At 53.8% G+C, this 26,524-nt stretch overlaps 8 protein-coding genes across 8 annotated transcripts; 5 read left to right on the plus strand and 3 right to left on the minus strand.

The window, feature by feature from the left end:
* Positions 1–255: 255 nt before the first annotated feature.
* Positions 256–3,384, plus strand: J4E83_003756 (uncharacterized protein; the record flags this gene model as incomplete). The annotated part of the gene is made up of 1 exon (XM_049330689.1): positions 256–3,384. One exon carries the CDS (start codon positions 256–258, stop codon positions 3,382–3,384), a length of 3,129 nt encoding a protein of 1,042 aa, XP_049190106.1.
* Positions 3,385–4,177: 793 nt separating this feature from the next.
* Positions 4,178–5,036, plus strand: J4E83_003757 (uncharacterized protein; the record flags this gene model as incomplete). Its single annotated transcript, XM_049330690.1, has 3 exons — positions 4,178–4,212; positions 4,308–4,422; positions 4,509–5,036. 3 exons carry the CDS (start codon positions 4,178–4,180, stop codon positions 5,034–5,036), a joined length of 678 nt encoding a protein of 225 aa, XP_049190107.1.
* Positions 5,037–7,080: 2,044 nt separating this feature from the next.
* On the plus strand, positions 7,081–9,620 carry J4E83_003758 (uncharacterized protein; the record flags this gene model as incomplete). Its single annotated transcript, XM_049330691.1, has 8 exons — positions 7,081–7,214; positions 7,262–7,279; positions 7,542–7,575; positions 7,636–8,211; positions 8,256–8,367; positions 8,417–9,189; positions 9,251–9,473; positions 9,526–9,620. The coding sequence occupies 8 exons, from the start codon at positions 7,081–7,083 to the stop codon at positions 9,618–9,620; spliced, it is 1,965 nt and encodes a 654-aa protein (XP_049190108.1).
* Positions 9,621–9,956: 336 nt separating this feature from the next.
* Positions 9,957–11,250, minus strand: J4E83_003759 (uncharacterized protein; the record flags this gene model as incomplete). Its single annotated transcript, XM_049330692.1, has 3 exons — positions 9,957–10,413; positions 10,469–10,979; positions 11,043–11,250. 3 exons carry the CDS (start codon positions 11,248–11,250, stop codon positions 9,957–9,959), a joined length of 1,176 nt encoding a protein of 391 aa, XP_049190109.1.
* A 4,731-nt stretch (positions 11,251–15,981) lies between these two features.
* On the plus strand, positions 15,982–16,855 carry J4E83_003760 (uncharacterized protein; the record flags this gene model as incomplete). Its single annotated transcript, XM_049330693.1, has 3 exons — positions 15,982–16,029; positions 16,086–16,493; positions 16,550–16,855. 3 exons carry the CDS (start codon positions 15,982–15,984, stop codon positions 16,853–16,855), a joined length of 762 nt encoding a protein of 253 aa, XP_049190110.1.
* Positions 16,856–18,300: 1,445 nt separating this feature from the next.
* TOM70 (TOM (translocase of outer membrane) complex component) lies at positions 18,301–20,349 on the plus strand (the record flags this gene model as incomplete). Its single annotated transcript, XM_049330694.1, has 4 exons — positions 18,301–18,610; positions 18,660–18,742; positions 18,798–20,213; positions 20,269–20,349. 4 exons carry the CDS (start codon positions 18,301–18,303, stop codon positions 20,347–20,349), a joined length of 1,890 nt encoding a protein of 629 aa, XP_049190111.1.
* A 489-nt stretch (positions 20,350–20,838) lies between these two features.
* Positions 20,839–23,577, minus strand: J4E83_003762 (uncharacterized protein; the record flags this gene model as incomplete). Its single annotated transcript, XM_049330695.1, has 3 exons — positions 20,839–22,265; positions 22,315–23,150; positions 23,198–23,577. 3 exons carry the CDS (start codon positions 23,575–23,577, stop codon positions 20,839–20,841), a joined length of 2,643 nt encoding a protein of 880 aa, XP_049190112.1.
* Positions 23,578–24,610: 1,033 nt separating this feature from the next.
* Positions 24,611–26,361, minus strand: J4E83_003763 (uncharacterized protein; the record flags this gene model as incomplete). Its single annotated transcript, XM_049330696.1, has 4 exons — positions 24,611–25,177; positions 25,224–25,815; positions 25,864–26,175; positions 26,222–26,361. The coding sequence occupies 4 exons, from the start codon at positions 26,359–26,361 to the stop codon at positions 24,611–24,613; spliced, it is 1,611 nt and encodes a 536-aa protein (XP_049190113.1).
* Positions 26,362–26,524: the final 163 nt, after the last annotated feature.

Below are 26,524 nucleotides of genomic sequence, written 5' to 3' on the forward strand. Positions count from 1 at the left end.
GAATTAGAGAAGACAAGACTACCAAGAAACTTGATGCGTAGCTGTATGGTGAATTGCAAAAGACGGTGCCGTGTTGCCAGACCCAGGGGCCAGCTGACATGTGGCTGAGACTAGAGGCGCAGGCACCTCCACACATGACGTACCGGCAGCCGAATTGGAGCATCATAGTGCCTAGAACATGCGTCGGGTGCCTCGAAGCCTGCGCAAACCCTCGTCCAGCAAAGTCAGACAGCTGCAGCCCGCTGAGTCGGCTGAATGCCCAAATCGCCCTTCCGCCGCAAGCCCGCCGCCCACGGTCCCTCGTCCCTCCTGCGCTTCCTCTTCCCCCGGACTCGAGCACGCGCGCGCCTTCACCTCTCCAAGTTCCGCCACGACACGCTCCACTCGCTCAAGAACAGCGCCAAGGCCCGCATCTACAAATACATCGTCTACCGCCAGGCTGCCAAGGCGCAGGGGAAGCAGGGTATTGTTCAGCGCCTACGAGGCTACACGCGGAGGTTGAGCGGCCGCAGCTATCTCGAAGATGCTGCGAGGCTGCGACGACAGCAGATAGCCACGCGTCCGGGAACTACACCTTCCGGCAACAAAGCAATGACGTACCAAGAGAGCTACGAGGCGCGAGAGCCTGGCACGCGGAGACGGAAGCTGGCGGGCTATCTCAAGGCCGCGAACGAACTCCGGCAGACGTACACGCAGCAATATGCCTCCAACTGGAGTAGCAAGGAGGCACAATATGACTACGAGGACGATACACCAGGCGGATTCCCAGATGCCGCCGTCGTTAGAAGCGGGCGGGAGGAGATGATACTCTTTCCCAGCTATGCCCGGCGACACATTAAGCGGAAGCCAGAAGCACAGCCAGGCACCATCCAAGAGACGGAAGGCCAAGGGCGCGACGTTCGAGACTCGACCGGCGCCGGCGATGCCGAGTTCTGGAAGCAGCAATGGAACAACTACGAGGATGACAACGCCGTCGTCGACGTCGATGTGCGCGGCTGGATATACTCGCCACACAGGGGGCAGATGTCACGGAAGCAGAGGCTATTCATCGGTCTCGCACGGCAGTTAGTCGGCGTACAGGCACCTGCTACGCCCAACTCATCCGCGGAGAGTAGTCGCGATACGAGTCCGCAACGGCATGGCTTCCGCGAACGAGCCCACCTGCGCGACGCCCAACAAGACGAAGCCATGGCAGCTAGAGAGGCCGAGGAAATTCTACGGAGGGGCGAGAGAGAGGCAAGAGCTGCAGCACGCGGTGCTTACAGCGAGAGGCCAGCCAAGGACATGGACGACACGCAGCTATACCGGACAGAGAGTGGGAACAGCACGCGGCCGAACAACGGCAGGACCCACCAGCTCGCTCACAGCACATCCAAGGATTCCATGAGAAGCGAAGCCAGTATTCAACCGTTGCAGAAGAGAGGGTCATGGAACCAGCCGTCGGAGATGAGCCCATCAGAACTCGCTGAAGCCAACGCTCGGTTGATGGCTCGGCTGCGACATTTCCTAGCGATACCCATGGCCAATACTCCCATCAGTGTCTTCTTCTACAATGAGAACATATCGAAACAGAGGACCGTATACACCGACGCTGCAGGCCATTTCAGTATGAGCGCGGCTTTGGACTTCGTACCCACCCACGTTCGCATCTTAGCATCAGACAAGCTATCGGCAACCGAGGAAGTGATTGTCACTGCCTCGCAGGGTATCAGCATAATCAGCGACATTGATGACACAATAAAGCACTCCGCTATTGGCAGCGGCGCTCGCGAAATCTTTCGCAACGTCTTCATCCGCGACCTAGTCGATCTCACCATCGATGGTGTCAGAGAGTGGTACAACAGAATGGCGGAGCTGGGAGTCAAGTTCCACTATGTCTCCAACTCGCCCTGGCAGCTATATCCTGTCATCTCCAAATACTTTGAGTTAGCTGGACTACCACCAGGCTCATTCCACCTGAAGCAATACAGCGGTATGCTCCAAGGCATATTCGAGCCCGTGGCAGAGAGAAAGAAGGTCACTCTGGATAAGATCGCAAGAGACTTCCCAGAACGAAACTTCATCCTAATCGGAGATAGTGGCGAGGCGGATCTGGAGGTTTATACCGATTTCGTGCTTGAAAATCCTGGGCGAGTTGTCGCCGTTTTCATCCGCGACGTCACCACGACAGATAGCCCGGGCTTCTTTGATCCTTCCACCGGGTCCTCACCAGGCGACCACTCTTCATCAACACCATCGACACAACGTAACAGTGGTGGTAGCTCGGCAGCTTCGACTAAGGCTCGACCGCCATCTGAAGAGCACGACCCTGAACTGAAAGCTGCCATTGCAGCCTCATTACGTGACATGGATGCGGAGAACAACAAGCGTCCAAGTTTGCCTAATAGGAAGTCCTCTCCGCACACCACATCACAACAAGCTTCCTCGAACAATCTGATAGACCTATCCTCCGACGATGAGGTAAATGATTCACCCGCGCTGAGGAAGTTCAATAGTGAAACTCAAGCCGACAACGAAAGACATCGCTCATCAGTCGCCTCGAACGCGAGTATGAAGTCTGCGCCGCCGCCTCCTAAGAAGCCAGTCGCTTTAAGGAGCCCGTCGACGGAATCATTCAATGCGCAATTCACTTCCAACCCGCGACCGCAACCACCTAAGCCCCGAAAAACCTCAGCGGCTGTCACTCAATCCAGTCCGCTTGCACAGCAAGTCAGTGCTTCAAGAAGCGCAAACACATCAGCACTCTCCAAGCCTCCAGTGGGACCTAAGCCATCTATGAGCTACCAGAGCCAGGCGTCAGAGGACCAGCAGTCATACGCTGGTATGGCTCGCGACAAGTTGTGGTCTGTCTACAGTAATCTACCCGCACTGCGTTCCACAGAGGAGCCCGGTTCCAATGCTTCCAGTCTAGATGTAACTGGTGTTCGCAAAGGCCCACCTCCACCTCCGCCTCGGCGCGGAAACCGCGATACAGCTGCAAGCGCAGCGTCTTACGTGGGCTCCAAAGCATCGTCAGCGTGGCAGAACGCACCCTCCATACCCTACCACAGTCGCCCTCAGGCCATATCTGCGCAAACGTCTCAGCCATTCTCTACTGCAGCGCCACGGCAGGGCATCAACCGCACCAGCACCGGTAGTACCCTAGGTGGTGCTGCAGGCGAGCAGTACGGCACAAAGAAGGAGCAGTTGTGGCGGCAGAGATGGGCACATGCAGAGCAGGTTCTGTCTGAGCAGGGCGTAATACTGCGAGGATGGAGGGTAGGCAGCGACATCATGGGCGAGGCGGAAAGAATAGTCAAAGAGGCTGATAAGAAGTTCAAGCGCGATGAGCAGCGAGGCGAGGCGGGAAACGGGAGTACCGGCAAAGCGAGCGAACAGAAATGAACGCAGCGTCGCCTGTGGATAATTGGTCGTCGCGTTATTAGCGGGTTGCCTGTTGTCACTACACACATGAACATAACGAGCCGTATTTCTATCCTGTTATCTATCCCAATGCATCTCTCCATGCGCTGCGGACCTGCCCCACCGAAAGAGGCATCTCGAGATACCTCGAGTTGGAACCAAGATGTGTTTTGACTGGTAGCGAGAGCAGCTGTGCCATGAGTGTAACTCCCGTGATGCCACAACCGCCCATTTCTGGGTAATCGAAATCTCGCGCGGACGCTCCACCTGCACACATTCCACAAACGCATCTCCCCCGTATCAAGCGTTACGCCACACGAGATTTAAACTTCCCCAAGTCCATTTCCCTGCCAAGCAAATCGATAGTGCGCATATATCGCCCCTGGAAACCGGAAGCGTCGAACCCTCGCGCCTGGAGCCACGACTAAAGAGGGGTGTGGTACCACGGCATCTGCGCACGTGCATGATTGTTGTTGTGAGATGGCTGGACTGCCCATGTTCAGGAGTCGTGATGTCATGGCCCTTGCTAACTGCGTATCAAAACAAAAAGACGCTAAATCCTGCCGCTTGTGCCAGCCTGCCAGGTACATAGTTGGCGACACGCGACTGCGACGCGCCTTTGGATTGTTACCCTGTCTGCCTCTTTTTACATCAGCTGCTTTATTACTACTACGCACATCCGCCCAGCATCCTAATTTTCGGTGATAGATCTTGAAAATGTATGTAGTTTTGGTGTTGTTCTCATGTTGCGATTGCGATTGCGACCGCGATCGCAATGGTGATGATGCGCCGTTTTGTTGTTCGCGTACAGTACGCGCATTGTCACACGCTGGCGTTGTCGCTGTTGGCTTGAAGTTATGATATCTTTGAGAATGAAATGCTGACTATGATGTTCTTCTGCCTAGGCCATCCAGCAAAGGAAAGCCAACGGATCCTAAGTTGAGGGAGAAGGTCAAGGAGGAAGTGAAGAACGAAACCAACAAAGACGGTGGTGGCAAGGGACAATGGAGTGCATGGAAGGTGAGTTTGTGTGGCTTCCTTTCTTAATGTCCTCAATGAATGCGACAGTGCGCATTGATTCGTGCATAGACTGACGCGATGTATAGGCTAGCAAGCTCTCGAAAGAGTACGAAAAGAAGGGCGGCGGCTACGAGAACGAGGCTGGCAGCAAGAACGAACCGAAGAAGGGGGCTCCACAACAAAAGTCCAAGGGCAAGAAGAAGGCCGAAGAGAAAGAAGAGAAGGAAGAGACTGAGAAAGCAGAAGACGAAGAGCCTGCGGAAGAAGACGACAAGGAGAATGAGAAGAAGGAGGATGCCGAAGAGGAGAAGGAGAATAACGACGCTGAGGAAGAGGCTGCAGAAGAGGAGGCCCCTCCAAGCGCGCAGAAGCCCAAGGCCAACACTGGTGCGAAGAAGACTGGCGCCAAAGCTGGTGCTAAGGGTGCGGCAAAGTCTGCTGAGCCAAAGAAGGCCGCCGCCCCTAAGGCGAAAGCCAAGGAGAGGACAGAGGGAACCAGGAAGTCATCGAGGGTTGCCGGCGCTGGAAAGCGGAAGACGTATGACGAAGATGAGAATGACGGTGAGGAGGAAGAGAAGCCAGCCAAGGGTAAGGCGAAGAAGAGCAAGTCCTGATGATGCGACGCTCTACGTGCATGCTTCTTTGGGTTACTGGTGCGTATCGTGACCGATGGTGTAGTCACAGGGTCAATCGAGTGTATCCGCAACCAATATGGAAGGGTCGATGGGTATAATGACAGTTTAATTATTTCCGAGATGTTTACTCAACGCCTTCTCCATGCGATCGCGCGTCTACTCCTACTAAGCTTACTCGCGCCTGCCTGACCGGAAAGTGCAGGCCCGACGAGATAATCCGCACCGATGAGTCTAGTGTCGACCTCACCACACATTACGCCCCGGCCCCAGTGCCCAACGTGGCTGCAGATTGCCAAGATCTCACACCGATGATGTTGCTGACTGCGAGGTAGTCGGACTCTCCGAGCATGTCGCGATGTTGACGGAATCAACTCTACCGCCGGGCAAGCGCACCCCGATCCTGCAGTACAAACTTGAGGTCAGCGCTTCTGCTGCACGCACTTTCGGTCTGTTGGTCTTACCAAAGCTCGAAGCCAGCCGTATGCATAGTGCCTGATTGCGCCGTCGTCATGGGCGTGTAACGAACATAGTCTCGTTCCTGGAACCCGGCTTTCGAAACAACCGTGGCACCACAAGGCGTAGCGGATACTCCCTGGACAATATTAGCCGAGATGCTTTCTCTGAGCCAGTCAGACCTACCAACAACGCATCGTCGAGATCTGCTAGCTGAGTGCAATAGCTCACGAGTCTTCCTGCATGGCCTCGCCGCCAATAACAGGGTGCCACTGCTAAAGTACAGAGGCGCATTTTGCCCTCTAGATGCCTATTCTCCGCTGTCAGCAATCTGCGTCTAGATACGTCAGTTATGCATACTGCAGTTTTGCTGGACGCGTGACTGCGTTATAGATCTCCACGGCTTCAGTACTTTGATCTCTTTCGAGGTCAGGGACATTCAGTCGCTCAGCAACGCCAGCAAGCACGTCTTTGGGTTGGAAATGATGGACATATGCTGATTCTGATTTGAGCTGAATACTGCAAACTCCTACGATACTTCTCCGTGTCGGAAGGACCGACTTGAAGGACTCTCGCAACGCTTCGTACACGTGTTCAGACTCATCTTCTTGAATATTATCTTCTGCAACGAGCACCACGCATGCAGGATCTCTTAAGGCTTTCTCGTACTGAACAAAGTAGGAAGATATAGTGTCAGATGGAAATGTCTGGTAATTGACGCGTTGAAACTGAAAAGAAGGCGAAGAAAAGAACGCAGCAGCCCCAACAAGCGAGATTCGGTCCAGGTCATCTAGAGTAGCTAGGCGTACGCCTTCTACAGATGGAAAAAGCATGACTTTGCTCGGCTACTAGCACTGCAAATACGAACTTCGTTCTGGGGAAACATATCGAAGTTCAATATGCAGGTCATTTAAAGCAATGCAATCTCGCAACAGAGTACGCATGCATTCAGGAGAGACATGCTACCAACATCTCTTTGTCTACGATAAGCACGCACTGCCATTACGCATAGTTGTGCATAAAGCGAGTTGAGACATCATACCCGCATTTGTATGTTGCTTGGAATACAGCGCTGGCATTGGACGGGATAAGATCCCGTTGTCGAAAGGTAGGCCGCCTGCCTTGTAAGCGAATTTCCTTCATGGAGGACATCGATACGACTTACAGGTGGCAAACTTAGTCGGTACTACAGCGAAGAAGACGAAATCAATTGCAGCGACCGATAGCGGTAAACAAAGAGACGGCGCAGATGCAGAAGTAAGATGAAGGTTGTGTGTCCGTCTGGTACGCGAGGCAGGTTCGCGGGGAGATGCAGCCCTAACGGAAGCTAAGACATGCATGGCACCGACACAATGAACCAGTGTGGTTCTCGACCTGCCTTTGGTGCCTCCTCGAGCCTTCCTACCATCGAACTCGAAAAGCAACGATCTACCGTACCGGCTTTGCTTTACGGCCCAGGCCGCCATCGTTCCCTGCTACACGGATCTTGCCCATTACTTCTAAGCGAATGAGCGACACGCACCCTCGCGACACGTCCTCTGAAGTTGTACGCAGTCAGCCGCAGCCCTCCATGTCTACCACCAGTTCGCAGTACAGGAATGCCGCCCAAACTCCCTCGCACTACCAGGACTTCCCCACAAGCAACCACGACCCTTTGTATGGCTTGGGCGCATGGCAGCAGCATCATGCTCCCAGCCACGACTCGTACGCTGCCGGCCCGTCAACGGCGCAATTCTTACAGTACCCGGCAGTCGGAGTAGACTCCGCTGGTACGCATCCGCAGTCTGCTCCAACGGCTTGGTCTGGTTACGTCAGACAGGCACCTCTGGAGTGGCAGCACGCTGGACCTGAGCAGAACTACACGACGCGCTCGACCGTCCCCTATTGTGATGCTGAGGGGAGCGCGTCCGTGCCGCACCAAATTCCCACAATCCCGCGCCACTATCAGCACCAACACCAGTACCAGCACCAGCCGGCGCTGGATCTGGGGCACGCATTACCCTTGGCTTCGCAGGATCACGTCTTTCGCAGTACAGAGCGCTTTAACGAGCTGCGCGTTTCGTCAGTAAGTGCACACAAGCAATGTTGTGCCCTGCACTAGGTTCGCGACTAAATCATCCAGGAGTCCCCCGCCAATACGGTAGACCCACCGTACTCGAATCATGCTCAGAAGCTACCTCCAGTCCCACGACTCTCGCATTCACAGCCGCAGACTGTTCTGCTGCACACGAACCACGCGCCACAGGTACCATTGCAGCATGATGTCGGGTGGGAAGCGCATCAGCAGTACTCTGGTCATGTTGGCGACGCTGTTACCACCCGAGCTCCAGATACGAGGCACCATAGCACATCTACTATCCCTTGGCCCATGAACCCCGTCGAAACTTCCAATGCGCCTACTGTTTACGAGCCTCCTCAGACCATGTCGCGGGAATGGGCCGTCGCTGAAGCACCACCTGATCATGAACTTTACGCACGGCAGCCGGTCCCAGTCGATCAGACAACCACCCATTTGTTGGCTCAGCATAGACCACCGCCAAAGAAGAAAGCAGCCAAGGTTCCTTCGTCTTTCGTTGAGCGCCAGGAGAAGCTGAAGGTGTCCAAGCGGAAGGGCCCTCTCCAGGAAAGACAGAGGGAGAAGACCCACACCATGCGCAAGACCAAGCGTATATGCGTTCGTTGTAGATTCTACAAATCAGGGGTATGCATGTCCAACATGACGCAGTGCAAGACTAACGAATGTAGTGTGACGAAGGAGATCCGTGTGAAAAGTGTGAGAAGATCACAGGCCACGCCCGATCCTTTCGCGAGCCCTGTTACAGGGAGCATCTCGAAGACACTAGTCTTATACGTCGTTGTAAGTCATTGCAACATCTGCTGCTTGTTTGCTTCTCACAACTAGACAGGCAATGGCCGCGAGCACCAAGAGGAAGCCGAGTTCCTTGGTTACGACTGGATACACAACAGTCAACTCTACGAGATGGAAATCATCTGGAACCTCCCTGGCTACGGTCCTATACCGAACGCACAGCCTATGCGTATCGCCTTCCGGCCTTATAGCCCAACGCGCGGCCCGCTTGATGTCGCGACGTCCGTCTGGTCCAACCGGGATGGACAGGTTCCGTCTGTCGAACAACCGGCCTACGCCATATACGATACTGCGAATCTCGTTCAGGCCTACGAACGTTACTTCTCCAGCCTTCAGCCAGCGATCGAGGAGTGGATATTTGCTCGCATTCGGCAGGACGAAGTCGCCTATCATACTTACCAGGAGGTGGTACGCATGCGAAGGGTAAACGGAAGCAAAGTCCTCGATCTCGCAATGCGACTCCAATGTCTTTCCGTCGTATCCCAAGGATATGGCTCCGTCTTCTCGGAGAACATACCTGGCATTCGCGAGTACGATTATCGCCGACTCGGCCGTAGCGACTACGAAGCCTACGACCGCAACTCATGCGACCGCCCACTCCCTGGCGCCATAACCCACCAAATGGATGTCGCGGCTGTGAAATACCTTCGCAAACTGGAAAAGCTTTTCGTCAAGGAACTAGTGGCGCTGATTTTCAGACCCAGGATCAAGCCTTGGTATGAGCTCTTTCTGGCATTCTATGTCATCTTCTGGAATCTCGAGTACATCCATCACGGTGCGCAAGACTACATCAAGTCAAAGAACGGCACAGTAAGTGGACGTCACTATCTCATTTTTCCTTTACAGATTCTGACCGCTCTAACTCTGCTAGTTGCTCGAGAACCAGGTCAGCAACGTGGTGACCACTCAGATCAAGAAGTGGGAATTCGCTTTTCCAGTGCTGCTGTACCATTGGCGCTGCATTCTTCGGGGCTACTCCCCGTTCAAATTAGCACGCGACAACCCGGACGAGCTCCGGGAGCGAGGTCATATTGATGCAGAAGGATTCGCATATGTCACAGCCATTGCCAATCTATTTGACCGAAATAAGCCCGGTAAGTTGGTACCGTAGATCCGCTACTGCAAGTCATTTGTTAACCAGCGTAGATCGCTTCCAGCCGCCGCTTACCGGGTTTGCCGCAACGCACTGGTCCACCTCTAGTCAATGGATCGTAAAGCTTTTCAAGGAAGCTGGAGCGTAACGTTCGCGTTTGCTCCGTGTCATGTTGTTCCCCTCTGTTTTTTGATACCCAGTCATTTTGAATGGCATTCGCGAGTCATTTTCTAGCCTGTTTCGCGGGTCGCGGTTTTGTGGAGAGAAATGGGAGGCAAATGTGATGAATATTTGAGTACGTCTACCGTCAGTCTAGTCAACAGGGGAATACTAAATCAGGCCAATAAAAAAGTATGAACACAGGAAAGCGCCGTCATTCTCTGTCATCATTGCGAAACGCATGCCAAATTTGCTCAAGTCATTTCTGCCACCATCTGCGCCTGGGAGAACTTTACTCCGTAAAGTCTAGTAGATACGGAAGTAGCTAGCCGTGGCTCTCGCGTCCGCTGATGTTGCGCCATGGGTCGGTGTCAAAAACAGGGAGACTCTGAGGTCTGCCGGGAGTGAACGGGTCGTCAAAGTTGTTGCGGCAGCTAGCCGGCTTCTCCCAAGCATTTGTGGAGTCGCGGAGGAACAGGCGCAATAGGTGCCGGGTACTAGCTTTGCCATCAACACCGCGGTATGCTGCACGGGCGTGCATGACGGTCAGGTTATGGAGAAACTGGATGTCGCCTTGTTCCCGGTCAACCTTCGTGCAGAAGCGCTTGGCTAGCTCTTCAACGGCGTGCATTGCGTGCAGCTGCTTCCGAGTGACCCTGGGCATGCTAGGGTCACGCGGGATGCTATCAGTACCAAGTAGTGGGGCCTTGACTAGCTGGCACATGGGTTTTCCCTTGGAGAAGAAGAGGGTAGGTCCTAATTCTAGGTAAGGCGCCCCATCCCTGAAGTTAATTAGCAAAACTTCGAGACATCAGATACGACAAAAGCCGTGCTTACTTTTGCTTTAGCTCGAAGGGCCAGTTTGGCTCGGCCATCGTCTCGAGCACTTCTGGGTCCTTTTCAAGAAGCTCGTTATAGATTCTTGGAAAGCTCGCAACGAACTGCTCGCCACCAGCGTCTGGTCCGCCGTCGTTGCGCACGTACAGAGCAATAACGTCGCCGGAGAAGCGATCACTGTGGAAATCCATCGCTGCAGTGATTTTGGACCCAGCGAGACCGAGGTTTTTGCAGTCGTCTGGAACTCTCTTCCTGGTGGCGTCGAGAACGTGACTCAGCGTTTGATTCGCATAGGCGTCTGTTGCTCTTTCTGGGCAGACGTAGGAGCATATGCCCGCAAAAGCAATTACGGCCTCTTCGTCATTGAGGTAAGCACTATCAAGACCCCGGAGTACGACCACGTTGGTGCCGTGGTGAAGCTCTTTGCTGATTGATGAGAGCTTACTAGCCAATTTGGGGCTGCCGAGATCAAAGGTTTTCTGATCTATCTTTGTCCGCGGAAGACCAGTGACTAAAGGTGTGAATCAGCATCGGCTCGTAGAAGAAGAACTGAGTAATTTGGTTTTGCACTCACGCTTGAACTTGATGATGGCCGCCCTCACATTCCGAATATCGCAGTCGGTAAGTTTGACTACGTACTCAGCTGGTTGGAGTCCATCACCTTGCCATACCATGGGCCCCGTTACTGCCGGTGGAAGTTGATCAGGAGAACTGAAATTGGACGAGGAGCTGCTGTGGAGACTGTCAAACGAGGACCTCGCGCTGAGTACCGGAGAAGTCATGTTCGATACGTCGATTGCAGTGTATTCCGCTCAGTGGTCAGGCTCAAAATGAACTAGTTATATTTCGTATTGATTCGATGTATGTGGCGTTGTAAATGTAAATGTAATGGCAGTTGTAGTGATGCGATTCAGGAGTGAGCCTGAGGTGGGCGTTCTTATACCTCATTCTCGATCAATGGGAATCTCTTGAAGACGTTTATCGCGTAATCGCACGCCGCCGTTGTCACGGTGTGTGAATTTAGAGCTGACGGAGCCGCACTTGCTAACGAGAGACTGACATTCGACTTTAGCTCGCCGGAACATTGGAACAGGGCCGAAAACCATTCCCGCTAGCATGGACGGTTCGAGTGGGTGGGTGACCATGTACCTATGTGTCTCCTCCCCGTCTTATCGTGATTCGTCACCTGATGCCCTCTACGCTAATGCCTGTCAGTCAGCCGCCATGACAGTGGGCAAATCCTCACTGAACCACCCTGCGACTCGGGTCTAACGCTCACGGGGGGAGGCAGCGGAACGCATCGAAGCTTCGCCACACGGGCGAAATTGGGTCTCCTGCCCTCCACCAACTTATCCACTGTGCTGAGGAGAGTTGCTTACTGGTAGGACGTTCTTCGGGAGTATCATGTGGGCCCATGGTTGCCACACAATCCACCGTAATGATCGTACTCAAAGTTCGCGTAGGCGGCATGCCGGTGGCAGAAAGCGAGGCGATGCGATGCGCAGATCCTCGGAACGTGGCTCTGATATTGACAGATGTTCGTGCCGCACATCGAACCTTCGACATGTGGATGCAATCCTTTCAAGCAGTCCGCCCGATGGAGAGCAAGGACTTTCCCTATTCCCATCAGCCCTATGCGGTCGAACCTATAATTGTCAGGGATTCCAAGTAGTCACTATCCGCCCAGCTCCTGCATATGCAGGTGAGTTGAAACGGACAGGCCTCATATCTTCATCAGATCTTATCTTCATCTTCCACTCGTGCGATGCAAGCATGTGATCAAGCATACTAATTTCTGATCTGAGACCTAATCCGCGATTTGCGATGGTGATGACAAGGATCCATGTACCTTATTATTGAGCCTTCGTCCTTCACCGTGCTTAAGGCACAGCCTACAATCCAACACAACCACTACCACTCACGACAGCGCCTGTGGCTCACCGGAATCCTCTGCAACAGGATGTCATGCCAGCGTAATGCTTGCAATATGGGCAGCAGCGGTCGAGGCCTCGGTGCAGCTCCAATGCGAGACGCCTCGGAACCGCCCATCTGCGACCACGTTGAGCTGCGCAGCTTTCAAGCATGTCAGGGTCTGCCGACATATGCGCTCTATTGGCTCAATAGGTAAAGATGCGCTGCCGAGCTTTCAGCTTACGAGGGTGGCTTCTTGCTATTGGCGTAGCCAGCATATACAGTGTTTCCACCCCTCCCATGCCAACACATCCTAGTGTCGCATCCGTTGGGCCCGGGGTTGCAGTAGTCGAATCCCGAGGGATGTTACCTACACCGTGTACGTATAGCAAACACTGCCGGTAATCGCGCTATGATCTGTCCACCTTTGATTGAGCGTATGGTGCGGCTATCCGCTGATAGCCAAGGCATCCATCGCTCTCACTCACTCACCATGTCTTCGATTCCCGGGAATTCTTAGGTTCATTAGATGGCTCCCGCATCGAGATCTAGCTCACCGCTAAGGACGACTTGACTTTGCCTGTTACGAATATGACACATCCGCTGCCGGGCCGTTCGCTTGTCACACGCAGGTAGTGAAGAGCTAGAGCGCTTGGAGAACAGCGTACTGCACTGTGCATGACTAGGTCGGCGTCTCTACTGTAGCCTCATGGCGTGCCTTGGTGAAGATATTGTGACTGCACATCGGTTTAGTGCCGAATGTTGTATGAGTGATCAGCTAGATCCACAGAGGCCTTCATAACGGGCGTACATATTGCATGAATATGCAGCTAGTCGGCCCATCATATGTTAGGGGGACTACGCAATCTGTAGCGCCTAGCTCGCTTCTGAATACAATACGATCGTTTGTACTCAGCCTTGCGGCGCGTCCCAGACTTGATCGCTTGCATCATGTCAAAAATCGAGCGGCTCGGCTATGACAGCTCATGGGAAGTCGGCAAGAGGCATGATACCGTTTTACAGACACGGGGCCCTGTAATCACACACGTGGGTCGTGTGGGGTCGGATCAATCTCTGTATCGGGCCTGCGTGTATTCCTCAAGGAATTTTCACCCTGCCAGTGCTGCGTTCGCAGGTGGCTTTCGTGCGACGGACGGACAGGGGAGCGTAAACGTCGTCGGGGCATTGATAGCGATCCAGACGTGGCGATACTTTCCGTGAGCACCTAAACCTCCAAATGCTATATTTGCGGTGTAAAGAAGGATCGCTGGGTTGATGCGTGCCTGTTCGCAGTGTCAGCTAAGCTGAGTATACTTGACGCCAGAACTGACCTTCTATGGTAGACTGTGTAATGGACGGCTTTCGAAATTGTTGCAATACACGTGAGCTTAGATGGTGTACTACTAAATTGCGGCACAGGCTGAAGAGGGAGTTCCGCCCATCCTCACTAGCGTGTAGTCGGTGAAGTAGAGGCATGTTCCGTGCTTGGAATGTGGCGCATGGGCCGGACAAGGTCGCCCAGCCCTGAGCATATATCTCTCGGTAATTCGTATGGGCCGGCTGTGAGCACTGGTGGTCAGCGCGTGACAGCAAACCATGGCCACTTTCAAAGCGCCTCGATATTGCGCATGAAAACCGAGTTTCTCTTTCGAAGGGATACTTTCCGTGCAGGATTTGGTACGATCGCCAGTATTTGTGGCGTTCAATGTAGCGGGCTCGAATGCTGAGCTCTTCGAATGCGTGATAGCTCCCATCTCCCCCGAGCTTATCCATGCTCCAGAATCTAGAGCATTCACCAACATCTATTGATGAGAAGCCGCGACTGCGACTATATAATTGAATCGTTGGTACTCATCGCTCCGGGAGATCGTGCCGCGCCCAGCGGATGAGATCCCGAAGGCACGTCGATGAGCTTGCGGGTCAGTACGGCAGGGCTTGCTCGCTTGAGGCTGTATGGGCATGGAGAAGAGCGCAGATGGCGACAGTGACGACATGGTGTTCCAATGGGGAGGTCTCGTCCATGGGGCCTGATCGGTGAGCGAAAGCTGGAGTGAAACACGAGGTGGGGACAGGGATGCCGGATCGAGACTTTTGCAATTTTCGTGATGCTTCATGGCTGCGCCCCTATGTGAAAGAGCTATCGACGATCCATGAGGAGTAGTTAGGTAGGATGTTAGGTTTCCTTACAGGTGTAGCGACCGCGCCCTTGCTCACTTTCGCTGCTAGCTCGTCGTTAGTGGCCAATGAGCTTCAAAGGGGGTCGAAATCATTTGCGTCTGCAGGGATGAGAGCACATGGCCTTTTCATGCACGTCACAAGCGCTACAAGCACTAGCTCCGGCGCACGCCCATAAATATTATCAGGATGGCCCCAACGCGCGAGCATTTCCAGTCTCAGAAATGGGAACGCCTGGTTCGGCTGTCTCTTCTCTACGACACGACACACGACACTCACCAGATGTCTTTCTCCGCACCTGCGCACCAATTTCTATGAGTGCAGTACCCAAAAAAGACTATCCGCATGAATTCTTGTCAGTGTTCGGTCTTTCCAATGAAGAGTTAGTGTCTGGCAGGACAGGACAGGGTACGTTATCGCTTGTATCTCATCAGCTGAAACAGTAGACCATGTTTATACTTTCTGAACGATCTATCACGCAAGCTGCTAGGGAGTGCGAGCCTGAGCCACTCCCAACATGGATTCGGATATTATACTTCTCTTTGGATATCACATTCGTTGCCTCGGGAGATCTGAGCCCATCTCGGCTTCATGTCGGCTTTGCAGCATGCAGAAGTACACACCCGGCACTGTGAATGTGGACCTGGGTCCAATATCTGAAGACCTGATGTGGGTATGCGTCGGTCTGGACCGCGATGGATCTTTCAAAAGGAATGAGGGGGTGTGAGGAACGACGAAGACTCCGGACGTACGGCAGATTTGGGTTAAGCTGGTGTAGGATCCAACTGCCCTGGACCCTACCAATCCCTCTGTACGCGTACGACTACTGTACCTAGGTGTGCATTCGATAGTCAGAACCAGTATGTTGGCATCGCGAAGTGCGTCTTGCTGTCGACAACCACACGGACCGAGATAAATCTCCCAAATACGACTTGGACAGGGAACAGGGACTCACAACTAGATAGCAAGGACAGATTAGTATCCAGACATGTAAGATGTAGCCTCACTGTCATTTATTCATTTCAGTACGATTACTCATAGATCTCCCTAAGGCGATTGAAAGCAATCACCACCTATCGTAGCTATTCCTATAGACTTGATAGGTGTTTGTTCTATGTCAGATGACGTCATATTCTGCCCAGGCTGGCTTCGAGCATCAAATATCTGTGCCGACCATCCAGCCGCAGTCGGCCCTGTAAATATTTGGATTCACCATACCTAGGTACTGCTGAAGTTGATCAACGCTCTACCTACCAACATTCGAGGATATAACGGAAATAACTATTGATTTTCAGCGTAGACGTCACTACCGCGTATGATGCAATGATGGAACTTCAAATATCTACCCACAAAACAAAAGCAACACAGATAGGCACAATACGCTGAACAAGAGTTAGACCGTAAAAACACCTTCAGCAAACTCCACAATGCCGCCATCAGGTCTCGCAATTCTCATCGGAGCCGGACCCGCTACTGTAAGTCGTCTTGCAGGCCCCGCACCGAACACACGCGTCTAATGAAACACGTCTAGGGAACAGGAATAGCACGCATCCTCTCATCACCCGCCCATGGCAACCTCGCCGTCGCACTCTTAGCCCGACGCCCCGAAAATCTCCAAAGCGTCATCTCTACAGTCCGCTCCGCCAACGAAAATGCGGTTCTCGAGGCCTTCCCAAGCGACACTTCGAAAGCATCTCTAGAGAAGGCATTTGCAGACATCAAAGCACACGAGAGCTTCAGGGGGCTGAACCTGAAGCTGGCGATATACAGTATCAAGCATTCAAGCAAGAAACCGTTCTTGGAAGAGACGAGGGAAGACTTTGAGGATAGCCTGGAGACCTATGTCGGAGGGGCGTTCACATTTGCGCAGGAGAGTTTGAAGAGATTCTTTGCGGATCATGGTGAGACGGGCTTGATGGATGGAGGGGAGAAGAAGGGCGTAAGCAGAATCGTTATAACTAGCTCGTTGCATGCAATACTAATTCTTGACAACAGACGCTTATCTTCACTGGCACGCTCGGCGCGCTTCGATGCAGTGCCCAGTTCGCTGCATATGGTGCTGGACGTGCCTCTGTCCGTCAATTAGCGCAGACACTGGCCCGTGAGATGAGCGAGAAGGGCGTGCACGTCGTACATACGATCGGTAATGGTGCGATTGCAGATGAAGACGGAGAAGATCAAAAGGTGGGCAAGAAGATGAGCGCCGATGCTGTTGGTGAGACGTATCTTTGGCTGCATCAACAGAAGCCTTGTTTGTGGACACATGAGCTGGACATGAGGCCCGCTTGTGAGAAGTTTTAGAGGTGTTACCAGAGCCCTTGCTTCTGCGATCCGCGGATTCTATGATAGAGGCAAGACCGACTGCATTTCATGATTGATAGAAAGGCTATAGAAATGTAGGAATATGCATGTCTGATCACCTGAGAAGGAATTGGGAACCAGAATCGGGTCACTCTCTGTCTTATATGTCTTACGTCCGTGACCAGTGCAGTCCCCAACCTGTGCGCTTAGAGATGCGATCATCCCAGACTCCTTGCATAATGTACTCGGGTTGTAGTTGGCCTCGGAGTGGTCCGCTGTTTGTTTCGTCGCCATCGTCTCGGACATAGTAGAGAGTGTGGTGTAGGGGTTGAAGCACAGCTTGCACGGATGAGTAACATCACTTGGGCATGTGTAGGTGAGCTCACTTGGCACGATGCCAATGTACCGTCAACGCAGCTATGCCAGACTATGGTGTATGGGCTGATGTATTGGGATAGTTATAATGTATATGTTCTATCAGTGAAACTGTCCGCCAGCAGTACCACTTTGGGGTGTGATATATCGTCAGCTTTGGCCCTTGCGACCCCTGAGCGCTTTGAGATCTGCAATTTGCTTCCGCGTCTTGATCCCCCTTAAACTTCTTCCTGTGGATGATGATGCATGTGTGATAACAGGTTTCGAAAGCCCAACCAGCCTCGCACATACATGACTGATGAACACCTTCCACCTGGTCTTCGCATACCGTGGTCTCCTCATAATGGTGAAGTCCGTCTCCCCTGCAACACGGTTATCTGCATATCGTAGTGAAATTGTAGTCTGGCTGAGCTGATGTGATGAGGGTATTGAATATCCAAGTCGCAGTCCTCTTGTCTGCACCAAACGTTCTCTGCACCAAATGTTCATCTCCACTTCGTAGCTTGTGAACCAGCCTGCAATAGCACAGACAGGACATACTTGGAGACCGGTCTTGTGTCGTGCGCGAACAGGAAGCCCAAGGTCTCACGGACCGAAACTGGTGAGCAAGAAGTCGACTTCTGGAAGTTCTTCCTCTTCGCGCGAGATTGAGCATTCTCATTTCTTGTACCTCATGCAAGGAAGAAACTGGATAGATGCGCTGCAATCTATTCTAGTAAAAAAATGAAATTCAGCCAGCTCCTAAAGATACCTAGGTAGGGAAGACTTCTATATTATGTACTTCTGACTATTGTTTAGTGTTTCCCTGAAATAGAGTGCTTGCATGAGCCAAAGAAACCAAGACTGTGAGTACTCTGAAGGGAGAAGAGATGGAAGAGTGAGGTGTGGGTCCACAACGGGGTTCTTCGGCACGGCCATGATGACGTTCCGCGCGGGCGCTGACGTTAATTCCATTGATCCAAGCTTGCCTAGCCAAAATCTGCGACAACACACCACAACATTGAGCAGCACAGCAGAGCGTGCTCGACAACCACCCATCCAACTAAATCACCCCCACAGATTTGGAAAAGATGGCGCCAGTAAACACGCCCGTACCACAGGGAATCCCCTCGCCGCCACCTGTCCGAATTGCCGTCGACACGAACAACTCGCTATGGGATCGGTTGAGCAATTGGGCTTCAGAGAACAAGGGCGTCGTATACACGATTGCGGGTATAACGCTGGTTGTCGGTGCAGGCGGGGCTGTCTACTACTTCTCCAATGATTCAAGAGACAGCGCAGCAGACACAGCGGCGACCAAGCGCAAGAGGCAACGCGAGCGCAAGCGCGCAAAGGAGAGAGCCGAGAAGGACTCGGCGCCAGAGAAGTCTGGAGAGTCTGGTAGGTCGATGCAGCCCTCTGACAAGGACGTACACTGATGAGAAAATAGAGAAGAAGGCATCGGTAGCGGAAACAACCGAAGACAAGCTCCCAGAGGTTGACGAGAACAGCGTGGGCTCGCTCTCGGACGAGGTGCGACACATGTCCTGTAAAATCACCCTCAAGGGCGATGACTGACGATCCGTAGGACCGCAAAGACTATGCCGCAAAACTCAAGGCTGCAGGCAACAAGGCCTACGGGTCCAAGGACTACAACCGCGCCATCGACCTCTACGGCAAGGCCATCCTCTGCAAGCAAGACCCCGTCTTCTACTCGAACCGCGCCGCCTGCTACAATGCCATGTCTGAGTGGGACAAGGTCATTGAGGACACGACCGCCGCCATCAACCTCGACAACGAATACGTAAAGGCGCTGAACCGACGAGCGAACGCATACGAGCAGGTCGAGCGCAACAGCGAGGCCCTCCTCGACTACACTGCGAGCTGCATTATCGACGGCTTCCGCAACGAGAGCAGCGCACAGAGCGTCGAGCGTCTGCTTAAGAAGGTCGCCGATGCCAAGGGCAAGGCCATTCTCGCCTCCAAGGAGAAGAAGCTGCCCAGCCCAACTTTCGTCACAAACTACCTCCAGAGCTTCCGACCGAAGCCAACACCAGAGGGCCTCGAGGACGACGCCGAGCTTGATGAGGAGAGCGGAAAGGGCCAGTTGCGCAAGGGTCTGAAGGCCATGGCCACCAAGACCGGCGATGGATACACGGAAGCTGCCGCAGCTTTCGACCGCGCAGTCGAGCTCGGAGACCTTGGTGAGCACGAGGCTTTCGCGTATAACATGCGCGGAACCTTTAGCTACCTCAAAGGCGACAACGAAGACGCGCTCAAGGACATGGACAAGAGCATCGAGCTCCAGCCCACACTAACACAGAGCTTCATCAAGCGTGCGAGCATGCACCTCGAGCTCGCCAACCCGGAAGCTGCCGAAGCCGACTTCGCCGCCGCCCTCGAACAGAACTCCAGCGACCCCGACATTTTCTACCACCGCGCACAACTACACTTCATCAAGTCCGAGTTCGGCGAGGCCGCAAAGGACTACCAGAAGTCCATCGACCTCGACAAGGACTTCATCTTCTCGCACATCCAACTCGGTGTCACACAATACAAGATGGGCAGCATCGCCTCGTCAATGGCCACATTCCGCCGCTGCATGAAGAACTTCTCCCAGGTCCCCGACGTATACAACTACTACGGAGAACTACTGCTCGACCAGCAAAAGTACCAGGAAGCCATCGAGAAGTTCGATACCGCTGTCGAGATGGAGAAGACCAGCAAGCCCCTCGGCATGAACGTCCTGCCCCTCATCAACAAGGCGCTCGCGCTCTTCCAATGGAAGAACGACTTCGACGACGCCGAGAAGCTGTGCGAGAAGGCGCTCATCATCGACCCCGAATGCGACATCGCTGTCGCAACCATGGCACAGCTGCTGCTGCAACAAGGGAAGGTCACAGAGGCGCTCAAGTACTTTGAGCGTGCGGCCGAGCTGTCTAGAACAGAAGGCGAGATCGTCAATGCTCTCAGCTACGCCGAGGCAACCAGGACACAACTTGAGGTAAGCCACAGGATCCACACTTCACACCAAAGCAAATACTAACTCTCTCTACTAGGTGCAAGAAAAGTACCCCAAGCTCGCTTCGAGACTAGGTGCCATGGGCGCAGCTGGCGGTGGCTTCGGCGGCATGCGATAAACACCCTCCTCCCTTCCTTCCTTCGATCAAACCATGATACACACCTTTTCTCCACCCCCCTCTTCTACGCTCTTCTCACCCCTTTGTTCCAAAATGATGTATTTAGTATTGGGCACTCCGAGTGTGCGGAACTGCAGAAGTTTGGAAAGCTCCTCCATGAAATGAGTTGGCCGAAGGAGAAATGGAATATGCGTCAAAGAGAGTAACAACAATGGGCGTTTATTTTGATGCGATAGCTCTCCTGCTCCTGGTGGTTGTGTAGTTGTAAATGTATGAATGGTAGTTGATGTACGATGATTATTGTTACTGCACTCGAGACATAGTTGATCTAACAAGATATATTGAGTGTACTTATACTACACTGGTATCAAAGCCTCATCCGTACATTTGCCCTCTATACGTGGTCTATACGTTCACGGAACCTGTGCTATGCATATCCCGTCGTTCCAACAACGCCACCTCTATCCGTGTCATGACATGCTTGGTGACTTACTCCCCGCTCAACTGCAGAATAAGGGTACTAGCGACGTCCAAGAAAGGAAAGGGACTAGTGACAATCTTCTCTCCCTCCTGCCGTCCAGCACCAACAAGCTCCGTTCGCTCTCGTAGGATGTCCGTTCCTCCCTCGCGAAGCTTATTCGCCAGGTCCTCGGGTAGCGGTTCACCCTCACCTAGTCTGCGCCAGATACCTTGCTCGTCGTCCCATCCATCTTGGTGCGGGTTCTGGTGACTTGAGGAGAGTGCGAACGTGTCGAGGGAGGGGGTCGCTTTGATTTCGCGGACGAGGTTGGACACGAGACGTTCGTAGCCGGCGCATTTGAAGTCTACGACGAAGAAATCGCGGTCGATACTGTACAGTTGAATGGACATGTAGATCCAGACTGCTTCGTCGGGGTAGGGGTGTTCTTCGCTGATGGAGTTTGCACGCTCAGATGGAGTCAGGCCTTCTATGCCGTGACTGATACTTGATGCACTTGCGTTGGTGGAACTGCGCCTGCGAAGCCCCGAGGGGTCGTTGGCGAGATCGACACGCGACGAGTGCGTGGAAGACGGATGTGCGACACCGGGTGGGAACATGCCTTCTTTGCGGAAGCGGGCGTTGATGACCCATGGATCTTCTGGCACGTGGTAGCCCCAGTCGTTGGTGTGGTTGTAGTGCCTCTTCTGTCGACCTCTCGTCTCCTGCTCATTCGTGTCCTTGTTACGTACGGTAAGCGGCTCACGATGTGGTGAATTTACCCTAGCTCCCTGGTCTTCGTGCGATGAATGCGATGATATCGAATCTTGCGAATGGCTTCGCGATTTCGGCGGTGAGCGGTCATCAGGGTTCTGAGAAGTACTACGGCTGCGGGATCCGCTCCTGCCACCTGCTCGGCGTATTTTAGGTACTTCCCAATCGGCGCCCATGGCTTTCAGAGCCTTGAAAATAGCAAGCATAGCCTCTGCAGGCTGGTTCCTCGACCTTATACCGAACTGCCACTTGGTCGCTCGAGGCTTCTTGGCTGGCAGACTCGTCATAGGCTCGGGCTTGTTTCTGCCTGCTTCTGGCATCGTGCGGAAGTTTGGCTTCAGCCTTCTCGCTGAGATCTGCCTTTGTTCTTCAGTCTGTTCTGGAGTTGGTGGGAGACCATCATTGTCTTGGACCCTGCTGAGTGGTCTCGGGTGACCTTTCATGTAGGCTTTGTGGTATTCTGTGAGACTGCTTGGCAAGATAGCGACTGTGCTCACAGGACTTCTTATATTTGCGAGTTGGCTGCTGGCGTTCGATCCTTGACGTGCCCGTTCGTGTTCCGAGTTCGATGGCGGTATGAATTGGGGTCGAGAAGCAGCGTTCAAGGACTGAGGCCGGAATCGGTCCATATGACTGTCGTGCGTAGGAGGCGACATTTGATCCCATTCAGGACCCGTCAACAAGGCTAGAACCGATTGTTAGCCGCGTACAAGTTAACAGAGAGGGTGGCTTACGATTCTTCCGCATCATCTCGTTCTCGCGAACGATCAAGTAGGCATCCTTTATCGCACTAGGCTCATCGCGTGCCAATGCATCTTGCACGTCATGCTTTGCGTAACCCATAGTCTTGCCGAGCTTCGACACGACATTCTCGTGCAGCGCCTGTACACGAGGAGCATCGGCCGACGGCGCGAGTGCCTTAGGATCGATCGCCTTATTCGGATCCGCCCCACTGTCGAAGAAATCCTGGGCAGGTGGTTCGAGATACGGAGGCAGGTCTTTGGTGAACCAGGGATCTTGCCGTAGTTCGGGGATCGTGATGCGGTGTACGGGGTTGACCATCAACATCTTCCTGATCAAAGACGTAGCGCCCGGGGATAGATAGCTTGGGGTGCTGTACTGCCCAGCAGCGATCTTTTTGAACAGCGTCGGAATATACTCGTCGTCGAAGGGTAGTCGGCCCACTAGGAGAACGTAGAGGATGACACCACAACTCCAGACGTCGACTTCTGGACCCGCATACAACTTTCCGGATATAACTTCGGGCGCGGCGTAGTTTGGACTTCCGCAGCTCGTCTTGAGAAAGTTGCCGTCTGTCATGATGTTGCTCAGTCCGAAGTCGGCGATCTTGACGTTGCTGTCGTCATCGAGTAGGAGGTTCTCTGGCTTCAGATCTCGGTGGACGATCTTGTGTCTGTGGCAGTATTCGACGGCGCATACGATCTGCTGGAAGAACTTGCGGGCCTGGGCTTCCTGCAGCTTCCCGTGGTTGACGATGTAGTCGAACAGCTCACCACCGGCGTACTCGAGGACCATGATAATTTCCGTCGGCGTGGTTATGACGGTGTAGCTATGAACAATCAGTACATGAAGTTCGCAAACGTACGAATAACCCACAGCTTGATGATATGAGGATGCCGTAACAGCTGCAAGTATTGGATCTCGCGTTCTATCCTGCCTGCCATGTCTCGAGTAACGAGTCGCTTGCGGTTTATGATCTTGAGCGCTACCTTCTGGCCGCTGACCTGGTGGGTGGCCAGTTTGACCTTACCGAACGAGCCCTCACCGAGTGTCCTGACAATGGTATACTGTCCGAGGCGCTGGTTCGCCTTGGAGTCCTTGCTCTTGCTCTCCTGCACGGCTGTACCGAGCGCAGTGGGCGGCGCGACGGCATGGTCGTTGGCCCTGGTGGTGCTTGCCGCGCCCGCTCCTCGCCGCTGGGCGGGCATGGAGATGGAGAGCTCCTCGAGGTCCTCGTTATCGATTGCGGCCGACATGGTGGGCGTGGTATAAATGCGACGGCGGTGGGCGAGTGGGGCGTGTCGTGCGTCGGAGCGCTGGCTGAAGCCTTAGCCGGGGTATTCGGTGGTGGTCGTCGGCGGGGACTATACATGTAGTGTGAGCAGGTGTGCCGATGCAGGGCTGAGCCAAACGGGCGGGAGGCATCAGAAGCATGTGAAGACGGGCGCGCCTGTTGGGAGAGCTCATTTCCGCCCGTGCAACGGGTGACGGGGGAGACTTGGGAGGAGCTACTTACGTCACTGCTGTCTGCTGCTTTACAGCGGGGCGCGCAAGCCGTGGTTCTGGGGCCTGGGGCTCGGTGCTGGGAGTCGACGGCGCTTGGCTCACTGCCCCGCTACGACGCGGCGAGGGCCACCATCAAACGGGCCTGAGGCGAGGGAGGAGTTTGGTACACGATGGGCGTGCGGGCGGCGGCGGCGGCGGCGTGCGACGGAGCGGTGGGAGGGTGCAGGCCGGTGACACGGGTTATCGATTGCGAGATGGCCGGCTGCAGTGGAGCGCTGCTGTATGTAGCGGGGTGCGGCCTGGTGAGACACGGAGTGCGTCTGCGGTCGAGGGCGGAGGGTGGGAGGATTTGTACGCGGGCCAGGGCTCCGCTAGGTGAAGAAAAAGATGGAGTTATGGGGAAGCGGACTAGGCGCAAAAAGTGACGGAGCTTGGGGTATCGTGAAGCCCCTCTTGGCTCTGCCTGCGGTTGACCAGCCCGCCGCGCCTATCGCACCCCGTCACGGCTGCAAGGGCAACCGCAATGACACGAGCAAACGGATCACCGGAATCGGACCAAGATGTTATCTACTGTAGTGCTTCTATCGCGTGTGTTACAGCAGTCAGCCCGCACATGTTGACTTGCATGAAGCACAGCTCGCTCCCGCCTCCACGCGAGCCCTCCACGTCCTCGTGGCCGCTGCCCCATGGGCAATTCCCAAAAGTCCATCCCCAGCTAACCTTCTCCATACATGCCACATTACCAATCACGGCTGCAGGACTCTACTCCACCCGTTCATCATCTCATCGGAAGCAGAACATTCGTCCGAGTCCCCTCTGTTGGACCTCGCGCCGGGCAGCACCGTCGACGTATGCAGCCTCGCCCTCGCTAGTCGAGCTTGCACTACTGATCTGTTTGCCCTTGCCGTTTCCAAACACCCTCAACAAGACGACCATGCTTCCTGCGCTGAGTATACTGGCGCATAGGATGGCGATCATAACGAAGTTGCTGTTGCGATACTTGTGCGGGCCGTCTTTGGCATCTTCGGGCCACCCAGAATATAGTGCATAGGTTGTGAGGATACTCCCCAGATTACCAAGTCCAGAGACGAGTGCAGCGGCTGCCGCTACGCCCACCTCTCCGTGGCGGGGCTGGAAGATTTCGTTGGACCAGGCCATGCAAATCGGCACTGTCGGCCCAAGTCCGAAGCCAATCAGTAGGACGCCACCGTAACGCGACCAGTCTTTGGCGAAGGTAGCAATCAGAAGACCAGCGATCTGTATCACAACAGCAGCACTAAAGAAGGCAGGTCGATGGTGGTGGAAACGGTCCGAGAAGGGCGTCACGATTAGAATAGCGATCAGATCCATCTGTTATAGTCAGCCTCAATTACCCCAGATGACTTCGGGCACTTACAATCCAGATGGGTGCTGAGAGCAAACTTAGCTGGATACCTGTGAGGCTCGGGTTGATGCCGCGGATGATGACAGTCGCGTATGCCTGTGTTCCGTTCCCAACACCCACTACACCAAAGTACATGACAACGAGAGGGTATATCCTCCAGTCGATGACGACGTGCCAGAGATCTTTCATCGTCCACAGCTTGCGACTGTATACGCGGGTGAGATCCTCGTAGTGAATGCGGGCGTCTTCACCTTCCAGGGCTGGTCTGCCTTCTGGCAGCCACTTCATCCATCCAGTTCGCTGGCGTACTTCGCCTGGGGGTAGTGGCCTGTCAGGAAGCCACCACAGTAGCGATATGCCGACAATGAAGCCGACGATACCGTACAGAAGGAACATCCACTGAAAACCAACTAGTCCACCTACTCCATCCATCTTCTGGAAGCCAGCCGAGACCAAACCCACAACCGCCGCGGACATTTGAGATGCTGTGAAGTAGCGCCCGATACGCTTGCCGGTACGAGACGGAGGATAGAAAAGAGTCAGGTAGTATGACATACCCGGCCACATGCCTGCAATAACGATACCAAGGAGTAGTCGAAGGAGGCTGGGCTGCTGTCAGTCTCGTTCAAAATCATGTGTCTTCACGACTTACTAAAGATTCCAGGCAGCGTTCATAGCCGTCAGGCACATGCCAATGATACCAACGCAGGTCACGATGCGACTCATCCATGCATGCGGGCTAACCCTTGACATGACGAGATTGGAGGGAAGATCGAAGATGACATAGCAGACGTAGAACAGCGCCAGACCAGTAGAGACCTGTTTGGGTGTGATGTTGAGTACCGATCCCAGATCGTGACCTTCAGCCAGGTTCATAGTCTGAGCAAGTCCGATATTGGAGCGAATCGCCGAGCATATAAAGTAAAGAATCCAGAATGCTGGAAGTATCCGGCGATCGAGCTTGCTGGGCGACTGTCAGCATAATTCGTGATGAGAAATGTGTGACTTACGAATAGACTCTTTCGATTCTATCGATATCGATCATCTCAGGACCGACTTCGGCATCCCGATGCAGCCCTGTCTGCTTCGCATCGCTAGTTTCTCCGACCCTCTTCTCGATAGGAGCTATCTCCCCAGCATCTGAAGCCATGTTGTACGACTGACGCAGCACGAGAAGAAATGATGAGCCGAAGGCGAAGAGATAGTCCACGGTAAAACACCTTCCTACTTACTTAAGCCGATACACCGTTCGGCTCCCGCTCGAACTGCGTCCGTACTCCCATTCGCCCATTCAAACATTTTGCATGGCTAGT

Source organism: Alternaria metachromatica (assembly GCF_023757995.1).
Source record: "Alternaria metachromatica strain BMP 0045 chromosome Unknown scaffold_6, whole genome shotgun sequence".
Taxonomy (NCBI): Eukaryota; Fungi; Ascomycota; class Dothideomycetes; order Pleosporales; family Pleosporaceae; genus Alternaria; species Alternaria metachromatica.